The 11,837-nt window shown below is 31.9% G+C and overlaps 2 protein-coding genes across 2 annotated transcripts; one reads left to right on the forward strand and one right to left on the reverse strand.

Moving 5' to 3' along the window:
- Positions 1-480: 480 nt before the first annotated feature.
- TRIADDRAFT_54601 (uncharacterized protein) lies at positions 481-3,967 on the forward strand (the record flags this gene model as incomplete). The annotated part of the gene is made up of 13 exons (XM_002110473.1): positions 481-599; positions 723-844; positions 978-1,067; positions 1,237-1,312; positions 1,688-1,862; positions 1,974-2,060; positions 2,341-2,490; positions 2,558-2,698; positions 2,828-2,923; positions 3,031-3,177; positions 3,261-3,356; positions 3,727-3,845; positions 3,934-3,967. The coding sequence occupies 13 exons, from the start codon at positions 481-483 to the stop codon at positions 3,965-3,967; spliced, it is 1,452 nt and encodes a 483-aa protein (XP_002110509.1).
- A 2,093-nt stretch (positions 3,968-6,060) lies between these two features.
- Positions 6,061-11,481, reverse strand: TRIADDRAFT_54602 (uncharacterized protein; the record flags this gene model as incomplete). Its single annotated transcript, XM_002111022.1, has 22 exons — positions 6,061-6,095; positions 6,169-7,146; positions 7,266-7,293; positions 7,378-7,452; positions 7,532-7,606; positions 7,703-7,779; positions 7,880-7,960; positions 8,105-8,161; positions 8,238-8,331; positions 8,409-8,538; positions 8,664-8,722; positions 8,788-8,895; positions 9,299-9,373; positions 9,442-9,495; positions 9,604-9,685; positions 9,756-9,851; positions 9,971-10,030; positions 10,155-10,263; positions 10,418-10,489; positions 10,701-10,758; positions 11,232-11,313; positions 11,417-11,481. The coding sequence occupies 22 exons, from the start codon at positions 11,479-11,481 to the stop codon at positions 6,061-6,063; spliced, it is 2,550 nt and encodes an 849-aa protein (XP_002111058.1).
- Positions 11,482-11,837: the final 356 nt, after the last annotated feature.

Below are 11,837 nucleotides of genomic sequence, written 5' to 3' on the forward strand. Positions count from 1 at the left end.
CCATAACATTAAACATTATATTACCAACAACGGCGACTGTACTGCAGCCTGGAAAGTAATGGCATGGCAGATGACGAAGATCTCGTAAATATTCACCATACTAATTCGACAGTTTAGAATATTATTATACTGTACAGTATACTGTATATAATCGTTTAAAGCTTACTGTACTGTATACTGTACAACATAGTATGTCAAGGTTCTTTAAACCTTAATAAAGTGAAGATTCTCCGTTTCTATCTAGTGTACAGTACAGTCTGGTATACAATAATAACACTATCATAAATAACAGTACTGTACAGTACAGTACAGTGTGTATACTCGTATAGCTAGCTATCTATGTACAAAATGTAATATTGATTGATAATAAAATCGAAAATCTATCTGCTTGAGAAGTCTAAATAAGCTTAAACTTATTACCGCTGCATTGCTGCTTTAATTAATACATGTAAATAGTAAATTTTTACAAAATTTTTACATATGTTTCTACAACTACAGATGCACGACACGGGTCGTAACTCAAAGACAGCAATCGAGATTAAATCAGAGAAACAAAAGAAATCTGAGTTATTATCCAAAATTGATCAATTAGAAATTAAGTAAGACAGCTAGTCCTGAACAATTAGTATAGAACGTTGAGGACGTTCCTGCTACTCATAACGTGTTGTAAACAGCTTTTCAGTTGTTTGAGTACATCTAACAAGCGATGATTCTGGTAATAGGGCAACGGTCCTTTCAAAGGAAAGAGCTACTCAACTGTACCATCGTAAAGGGCAATTTCGAGAAGAATTTCAAGTATTTGAAGAATTGGATCTCAAATTTGAACATGATCGAAAGATTGAAAGTAGTGCTAAAACTTTTGTAGTAAAACAATTTCAGCCTTACTTAGTGCTATTATATTGAAGTACATCTAGTCAGCAACTGATATACATATTTTATTTTAAGGTCTAAATACGATGGTCTGTATGTTTTTTTAGGGAATCAGATTAAACAGCAGTTGCATAGACTCAGACTGCTAGTTGAGAAATTTCAAAACAACTTAATGGAGATAAAACCGTCTCCAGCTTGTGAGTAAATATTGCATATACTTTTAAAAGTACACATAATCTGAATTAAATGCTCAACGATAAAAATACAGATATTAAAATTGCTTTTACATTATTCATTCATGTTCAAACGTAAATCCTGGATTCATGTACTGTGCATTGTGCATGTTCTAACCATATGTAAATTTAGTTATTGAAAAATTGCGAGAATCAATGGAAGAGATTGAAAACGCTATAAACAATTTTAAAGCAAAACAACGTGATAGGTAGGCTTTAGTAGATACCATTACAGTATTTAGCTCTCGTTGTAGCAGTTTCTTTATTAGTAAGTAGTATATTAAAAAGATATTGTTGCAATTAATTTCTGCTGGCGATACTGTACGTATAAAGATATACGTATATACGCGTACTGCATATTTTCTGTGTGTACGCCAATATTGCAGTCAAAATAGTCTTACATCATTTTCATAAGGTTTACACCGGTTCTTTACTACGTCGATCATTCTTCTGTAAATGATTTCATGATACAATTTGTGCAAGTAATGATGTTGTTTCTATTTGATGTAAAGTACATCACTAGAAATAAACATTATCAATATTTGGTACAATTAGTAAGATATCACAAACTTTTGCTGGGATAGCTATGAAGAGTTACTGAAAGAAGAAAAAATAACTGCCAATGAAATCTTAGCGATAGAAAATAAAATTGACTCTTGGGCAAAAGGTCCCATGTTGCCAACTATCGGCAACGGAAGTACAAGCAAAGTCGTTACATCAAATGAAGCTTCGGTTCCAGAAGAGATTTCAACATTTGAGGTAGCAATTATATAAAATTCTCAATGATTATAATATTATATACTATAAAAGTTAATATTTTATAAGAGCTGCTTTTAAATCGTGACGAAATTAACTTCTTTAACTTCTTAGAAATTTCTGGTACGAAATGGCGGACATCGCGGAGGCTGGGACGAATATGATCACAGTATTTTTATCAGATTAAGGAAGAAATTTAAGGTAATTCAATATTCGATCTTTCTTCTAGTCAATAAACTTAAAAGGTTAAGGTTAAGACCTTATTTTAATCACAAACTATTCGTAAAGTCCAGATCTCTTCAGTAATGATAATGATTTTAAAATGAACGAAATGCATCTAATTTAGTTGATTATCCAAGTTCCTACTAAGACATACATTATATGTTCTGTGTTAATGCAAGAAAATCAGAAAAATAATTTTTCCCGATTTAATAACTCACTGAATGTCAAAATGCGCTAATTTTATTAACAATTTATTAAGGTTCACCAAGAATTTCTAGAAGAAGCATTGAGTCAAATTCCTGGTAAATCGATGGAAGAAATACAACATCATGAACAGTGGTATAGTGAATATGCTAAACTTTTAGAAAATAAGAAAATTGCTATTGAGAAATGGAAAAAAGCCAAGGATGTTAGCATCGACTATAACAATCATTTATAGGAGAAAAATTGTTTAACATGTTATTTTATACTGGTAGGAAGAAAAAATCGAAATAACAACAAAAATTGATATGGAGACAAAATCTTTAGCCGAGAAAGAAAAAGCTAAACAAACAGCACTAGCTAAGAAACTACAAGAAGAGAAGCAAGAACGTTCGGAAAAGCTTCGTAATTGGAAAGTAAAAATTACAACATGATGTTTTAAGTTGCGGAAATATGATTTTACTTTATCAGTAACAGAAGCCATCCATTTAAACCTGTGCAGCATGAAGATACGAACTACTAATATCTTTTGTATTATGAAATAGGTGAAGAAAGACCTTGAAAAAGCCCTGGAAGAAGAGAGAAAAGCTAAAGAAAATATGGAAAAGATGGAAGAACACAGGAAAGAAAGGAAAAAACAGGTCTTTGCATTGAATTAAATTAAATGACTATTTTAGATCGATTTTTAGATGACAATACCCATTCCAATGCAACCTAATTCTAAATTTTATACCTTGTAATTCTGTAGCTACAAGCTAAGGAGCAAGTTAGAAAAATGCGGCAGCAACGTGAAGCAGAAAAAATGGAAATTCGGTTACTCGAAGAAGCAATGCGATCTAAGGAAAAAGAAAGTCGCAAACTAACTGAAGACGATATTGAAAGAATTCGAGATAGGGTGTGATCTGAACTTAGTAGATCAATAATTCATATAAGTTTTTATTGATATAGATGTATTGAATTCATTTATTGATTGGATAGGATCAAAAAATTTTAGAGATCCGCCAACATCGGCTGAAAACGAAAGAGCTTGATGAAATAGAAAAAATTAAAAGGTTGAATAAGATTAAAAGCCAGGTAAATAGCTGCTAACTTAAAAGATCATTACTCATTTATTCTAATTACACCCATCTTTCATTTTTCATATGACTACTGGATGAGACAGGTCAGCTGCATTTTATTTCTAATTGTGGCAAATTTATCACTATTGTTTTGATTTTGAAATTTGCTAATAAAAACTTTAGATCAAATTGTGAAACTTTATAATCATGTGACTATAGCAATAAATGCATATTTAAGATATATAATAGTAGGACAATGACAATATTATAAAACTGAATTAGTATTTATAAAGATCCATCACTTAACTGAGAATCTGAGGATAACAAGTTGACTTTATGACCTGAAATTATCCTAACATTACTTTCTTATTTTGACGTATTCTTAGGTCGACGTCCACGCAACTAGAGACCCGAAGCGACTCTTTAAGCTAACGAGTGCTTTGCATCACCGATTGGTCGATAAAGAAGTTCATACTACCGGAGGAAATCAAGCAATACCACATAGGTACTGATTCAGTGATCTTGAATTCACAAATGTTTTTTATTATGGTATAGCTAATTAAAAATTTCGCCAAAAATTAATCTTCTATTAGAGCTATTCCTTCTTGGCGTAGTGGAATTAACTGACGAAAAAAATATTGTGAATAATTAACTCGTCTAGAACATTCCCCATTCTATTCTTGTACTATTTTACAATATTTGGCTGTATTTCAAATTATCACATCTATTCTATAGCATAACAACTCAATCTTTAAATTTTATCATACAGTGTAAGAATCTAAAGGCTTCATAAAGATGTCTTGCAATCAACAATAGTTTCTATAGACCTGTTCCAATAAGATTCTACAACTACTAAATTAAATTTTTTATTACTTCTTGTAGTGAATAAATGAAACATTAAGCCATAATTTATGATTAAAATTCTACAATGTTTAACCTACCGAGAAAATAAAGCTAACACACCGTTCCTATTCAAAAATGCTATCATTTTATTTTTTATCTAAAATCGACGTTTGATCGGTACGGAATAAGTCTACACTATTCATATAAATTAGTCTTTTCTTGTGGAGTTTAAAATGATGTTGCTTATCTTCTCATACTATGAAGGAGATAGTTAGTGGCGAGATGCCGTGGCAAAGGACCATCAAAACGATAGCAAATTTTTGATATTTATATTCGAGAGCCAAACACTTAGCTACTGTACTATCTGAGTCAATATTCTGTTCACAATTGTATATTTTTGGATACCGCAGCTTACATTTTACTATTAGTGACGTTATTCAGCTCAATTAAGTAAAAGGCTAGTGATAAGATCATACCATGTTATACGATTTTCTACCAAATACCAGGAAACGACTTAATCGTGGGCATGAGAATTAAAGCTTTTGATTTAATTTTGAGTTCTATAAGGTACTACCCGAATCTAATCCACTGACTGTGAAAGGTACTGTAACTACGGTAGAAGTATTCGATCTTCTGTAAAAATATCAAAATATGATTCTATATCTTGCAGCTTTTTATCAGCCTACAGGTTGATAAATTCATTTATTGATGTCCTTAGTAGGAAATATTTTAATTTAGTATATATACTGTTATTACAGGCATTAGTTTCAGTTGTTTATTTTAACAGATTAACGAAATGGAATACGTTACAAGCTTACTGTATAATCTGACTATAGAGTTTCTGACAATACAAATAAGGATTACGACTCATGATCAGACTGAATTGAGTCGTTACAATTGATCTTAATTCTTCATTCTACTTAGAAAGATGACTGACTTCTTCGTAAATGATTTAGTATCTTATTAATTAAATTAATCCCTTCTGTTTACTTTACTTTTATTGGCATTGTTCATCAATACCAATTATCTGCTTTATGTACGTAAGATGATATGAGTTTATTAATATGGAAATATGAATGTAAGATTGGTTGCATCAGAAGGATACTATATTTGTTTACCTTCAGTTGCAAAGCAAGAATATCGGAGCTATTCTTAAAATAACGTATATAATTTTATTTTCAAAAAAAGTCAATGGGTGGTAAATTTGCTACTACGTACAGAATTATATATAATTTACCGCCATGATCGTACCATATTAAAGATGTAATACCAAATCATAACTCAAAAAAATCAGTCATGTAAGCTAATTTGACATTTAAAGCGGCGTAACTTGCTTCCTAAATGGTAGTCTTTATACGATATGATTTTCTGGAGTGTTTATATGAAACAGTTATTGATGCATTTGAAGCATAAACGATACGGTGCGATACAAATTTGTACTATGGTAGCTTACAGTCAAAATTAATAATAAATATATAATACAGTAGATTTATTAAAAGTTGCATATCATTGGTATTCCACGTCTAATAAATGTCGTGATAAACACCGGTTCTAATAAATAATTTACATCTTTGCTTGGTAATATATTTGTATGTTTGAGAGATTAAGAGTATTAAAATGCAATTGCAAGTAGTATAAGTGAAACAAAAGCTCCTTATGAATAATTATATTGCATAAAATCTTAGGGTATTCATTGGTCCAGTAGAGTTTTGTTAAGGTGTTTCTGAAGTTAGAGATAATTGGTACCGTAATTAAGCTGTAGTGACGTTCAAAGCTAAGATAAAGCTATATGATAATTAGGTATTTAAATTAAATCCTATAATAGTACAGTACCGAGACAAAAATTCCTAAATGAGCACGGTTCAGCGTCGTTAGCATCAATGTAGTTTTCCATCTGAAAGCAGCCAGTTATCTGAAAGATAAGTATAAAGTTAAAAACTGAACTGAATTATTAAAAGGTAAAAAATAAACTCTCGTTATATTACCTTCCTGTTCATTCATTGCTACATCATCAAGTTTGAGGTCAAACTTCGGAAAGGCCGAATCTCCCTTTTTAATATCTGCTAAACGACTACCAAATACGTTAGCAGGTTTCCTTGCTGAAACCTCTGGTATTTCGATCAATTCAGGTAAGCCGGGAGAACCACATTCACTTCCACTATAAATATCGCTGTTCGATAAATTTATATCAAATGAGATAATATCTCCTGTAGTATAATGCTCTTTACTCAGCTCAATTCCAGTATTTTGTTTTGCATCATCAAGGTCTGATGGAGTAGTTTTATCCAAATATTCAATATGAAGATCATCGAAATTATTTTCTTCATCTACTTCTCTTTGCAGGTCCTTATACTCATTACTTATATCGGATTCTGCTGGTTTGTAGTCTTTTGTGTCATATTGGTCTTCATCGCAATCAAGCTCGCTTTCATTGTCTTTTTCCTCAGCTGCATAGTTATCTTTAATAACGGAAAGTTTATCCGAAGAATTGGAAGATGAATAAGTATTGAGGTCGTGTAATGCGGCTTGGATCGCTTGCGAAACTTCTACGTCGATCTCACTCTTACCGGTTGACTTTATATTGTTTATATTGTCGTTATTTTCGTCATGTTTGTCTAAAGAATTGGAAGGCTGAAGTGGTGATTCAATGATGTGATCATTATCACTTGAGTTATTCGATAAGGAAGTAATTTGGCTATCTAAATAGTCCGCATTGGCAACTATCTCACTCGTGGTTTCTGCCTTATTAACTCTGAACTTCCTTAGTTGTTCACTTAAATTATTCCAATTTTCAGAGCTTAGCATAGGATTGTCAGTATTTTCGCTTGTTGCATTAGATTCTAATAGCGTTAAAAATGATATACGACCTTGTGCACCATCGTCGGATGGGTTGGTTTTGCTGTGATCAGCAGAAATCACCGTCTTATCTTCTTTAAGGTCATATAAATTGCCATCACCTGTTTCTGTTAATAATAGGGTTGAGAAGATTAAACAGAAAAAAAAGCTATTAATAAAATCTAGATTTTAATGATGGTATACGCAATAAAAGTATAAGCAGCTGTGAAAAAAATAAATCGAATACCTTCAGTCCTCTTTTCGGTCTTCGCAGTCTTATTTCAGAAGATAGGATACGATACTTAGTTGATATTACTTTAAAGTTAGACAAGAAATTTGTCATTAAAACATTTAATTACCTTGAGTTTAAGGCCAAGTGATCTTTCTAGGCTCGGAGTCGTAACAAGTTTGTCATCCGTTACAGTAGATGCTATCTAAAGGTCGTTTATAGACTCAGTTCCGTTACATACTTTAGTATATTACGTCATTATTAGTTCTTGAAACCTGAATTACCTTCGAAGCTAGGTCATCATAGGTTTCCAATGTATTAGGTTTATTACTATGAGAATTTTTCGTCTTCTTAATCTGCTAAAATATTATGATAAATTAAAATTTAGCAGCTTAGATATTTGTTTACATATAATTATATTATCAATAAATTTCGGACTATATTAAATCGTCTACCTTGGGAATTCCGCTTTTACCATTATTAGGATGCAGAATATTTGTTTTATTGCTACTTTTGGGGTTATTTCTATCTACTGTTTCAAAAAGTAAGCTTTCTATCATGATTTTATTTACTATTTGCTATTATGATAAGAATTAGAAACTATATCTTGTTCATGTGGATGTAACATATACCTTTGTTATCAATAGAGTAGTTCGAATTTTTTGTAGCTGTGTTCTTTTCTTCAATAATAGGTATGTCTTTCTTCGTGTTTGCTATATCAAATTTTATGAATGTTCTAAATTGATTTGATTGGTAATATAGGCACTTATGTGTTTAGGTATGTAACATACAGAGTGATTAGAATTTTCGCTCACAGTCATGAAGTGACTTAATTATATTGACGATGTTAACCTTACCATTATGATCAACCTTCATCTTGTGACTCAAAGTTCGAATAACGTACGGAGTCGACTCTAAGATTTTATAATAAGATGGTATTTTGGATTCAATGTTGAAATGGTACGATCAGATACTCGAATGGTATGTTACCTTGTTCTTTTGCGGCATGAATCTTGGCTAAAGGTTTGGCTTGTGAATTAGAGAACGATACAGCAGGCGATGGAGGAATCAAGCCTAAGGTCATCTGTAAAATGTAAGCACTTACTTTAGTGATGATGTCTTAGCTATAAATTTCGTCTATGGTTGAAAGTTATGTCTAACATTAGTTTTTTTTGGTGTAATGTAATTTCCAGGGACTCTACCAACATCGGTTTCATTGCTAGTAATGCGGGAACCAGCTACATTTATCGAAGTTTTAACTTCAGGTATGACACCAGAAGTCAGTAGGGATCTATTGCGTATATATAATTCAAAATTTGGAGTTGTTTACCTTATTTGCTGATACTGAATAAGTTGATTAGTTTGTAGTATAAAACTATTATACTGCAGAGGTATCATAATGAAGATTGTACGCACCTTAGTTCTTTGCTATTTCTTAAAATTTGCTGATGTCTATGATTGAGGTTCATAGCAATCTTCGAAAGTTTTTCCAGATCAGGGAATTTTTCTAATTGATTAAAATCAGATTTAGCTATAGTACCTTAGAGATTAAGCATAAGCAGGATAACGCAATTGCAGAAATTACAGTATACCCTGTGATAGGTCTTCCTTCAGAAAATGAAGCGATAAATTCCAGAGGTACACCAAACTAATCATCAAATATTAACGATCAGGTGCGGGATTCATTATGAGTATAGTGTTTCTTTAATAATGAGGTATGTATGCAATAATTCCTTAGCATTGAATATGATCACCTAAGAAGGTTGACTTTGCCACCTTCCAAAGTATTTCCGGTGTCGCTCTGTTAAATATGTGAAATGTGACGATTAAAGTGGTGTAGCTTATTAACTGAAGGTAAGTAACTTAAATCAACCGCAAATAATTTAACGTCAAATGAAAAAATCTTCTCTTACGGATTGAATATCCTTCCTATATTTTCGCAAAAGCATATCCGGAATCTACGTAGATGTTTATATATGTCCTCAATTACGAGAATAATACAAGTTAACGAGTACATTGTATAATAACTATTAGGGTATTTTATAATTTACTTTTAGGGGGATGTCATTCCCATTTAATTCCTTTTGTCGCAAATTTCCTTCTACTGCAGCGTTGACAACCTCACGCTGTTATAATGATAAAAGACTTAATCAAATTAGCTGAAAAAATTACGGTATTACTTCTGTAGACGAACCTGAGATTGTAGACCAGAATAGAAATTATTCATGCGAGTCCATAAATCTCTAACCTTTAGGTTAAATATGAATATATATATTTAATTCCAAAACCAGAGCCGAGATGGGTATAAGGAGATCGCATAGTGAATTTATAATCAGGAATAGCAAGAGAATGTGACCTTATGTAAACTTTCAGTACGCAATATTGCAGTGGTATCTTGGTCATATTTACGATTTTCATGAAATGGGCTACTGGATTTCCTAATTACGAGTTTATTAAACGGGGCAATTAAATTATTATATGAAGTATCTTAAGCTTCCTAGTACAGACCCTTTTTTATTCTTGATAAGCGAGTTAATTGCACTAATTTCTTTTTCTATTTCACGGATAGTTTTATTAGTTTTGCGATATTTTTTAGTCAAGGTCCTACCAACATGTAACAGATTTGACAAGTTAGCATTTGGTAAAAAGGTTCGTTTAAAAACATTGTAAGGAAGGATGCAAAATGGTCACTTAATCTATCTAGCATAGGACTCGACACTTACAAAGCAAACTCTTTCCATTTATTTTGCATTTCAACCGTTTCCGAGCTTAATTCGCAAAATCTGTAAGTGGTAGGGCATTAGTGCCATGCAATAGGCAAGTGAATTTATAATATTTTGTAGGTATTGTATTCAACATGGACATTGTCATTTTATATATATATATATATATATATATATGACATACTTATCTTTATAACGAATCTGCTGAGCAAGTAAGATATTTTTCATGGAATTAGCCAACGCAGCTTTTTCAGGGTTAATTTTAGGTAACTGCGGCAATCCGAGAGACTTTCCTGTAAGCAGAGTAAGTAAGTTTGATTTACTGCATATCTTTTCTTTTATTGATGGTCCGATTGCATGAGGTTTAATTAGAATAGTAGGATTAATGTGTTGTTTAATAGTCATACACATAGTTATAATTTAGCAATTACAATAATTTATTCATACCGAATTTGTTAGCCATAAGTTTCCTCATAACCAATAGCGAAAAACGATTTAGGAAAGAGTAAAAGCGATCACCTGACATTATGATCACAAGATTAGTTAGAGTAACAGTAGATAAGCCACACTTTATATTTATTTATCGAATTATAGCATGCTACTGTATCATAGAAATTAAGAAATTGAATAGGCTTTCATTACCACGAAGTCCTAATTGACATTTAATTGATATGGTAGTAGAAATTGATAGCGGATGCTACATACTCCATATTTCTACCATATATCATACCTGTCGGATTTAGTAATGCAGATGCCATAATACGAGGAAGATTAGCATTGGGCTCTTTCTATATATGAAATTAAAAATAATCTTATTATTAGAATACAATCCTGTAGAAGTTTATGAAAACGGTTTGTTACAGCTTAAATTCTTAAGCATTTAAAGCAAGAGCGATGGTGGACGTGTTATTATTTAAATTCTGAAACATTTAAAGCAAGAGCCATGGTGGACCTGTTATTAGGATGTTATCAGCAAACGTTGGGATAAAGTTATGCACTCTTTTAAATTGTAAATTTGTGACACGCTGCTCAAACTGTAGGGACGATGTAGCAATCCTATATTTCATTACGTTATGTGACGTGATGAGTAAAATGAATCAACGTGGAAATACAGCTTGAAAATTTTTCTATCAAGAAAAAAACCAGTGACTATCGTAAACATTGTTAAAACAACATGTACTCGTATCATGTCGATGCAAGACATTATACTTCTGTTTAAGTCATTGAAGTTTGTGTTGCTTGTAAGCTTGCTAAATATTACCTCAGCAATTTCAGATAAAAGTCGAACGCAAGTTTTTCGAAATTGCTGTTCTCGCTGTTTATCTATTACAGGCCAGCAGTCCCTAATGTAATAATGCAATGGAGTGGATACCAAATGTTCAAAATATTACTGAAAGCAAGAATTTACTATACAGCTCTATTTTTTTAATTTCGCTTACGTAATACCTGAAAGCAATTTCAGTCATAGCATGATCATAATTTTCGAACAAGAAATATAGGACGACTTCCATGGCTTTTTTGTTGGGTAGAGTAAACATATCCCTAAAATGATGTCAGTACATAAGAATATGAAGGTTAATTTATTTGTTGGACAGTGATCATATACTCTCCTACATGTACGAGTAGTTGTAGTTTTGATTTCTTCACTCTAGACAGTGATTGCAATTTGTTATCAAGTCTAAACGTGGCGATGATGAAGCCTTTATAACTCGTATAGTCATTACGCTAATCCATTGCAATGATTATGTCAGTATGTAAGGATAAATTCTAGACTGTACAAGTGGAAGCCTATAAAGGCTTACAATAAGACGACTATAGTCTACAATACGTCTGATGGATCAGAGTAGCAATAAGCTATGTATCAAGA

The sequence above is a fragment of the Trichoplax adhaerens genome, genomic scaffold, assembly GCF_000150275.1.
Source record: "Trichoplax adhaerens TRIADscaffold_3 genomic scaffold, whole genome shotgun sequence".
In the NCBI taxonomy this organism is placed as follows: domain Eukaryota; kingdom Metazoa; phylum Placozoa; class Uniplacotomia; order Trichoplacea; family Trichoplacidae; genus Trichoplax; species Trichoplax adhaerens.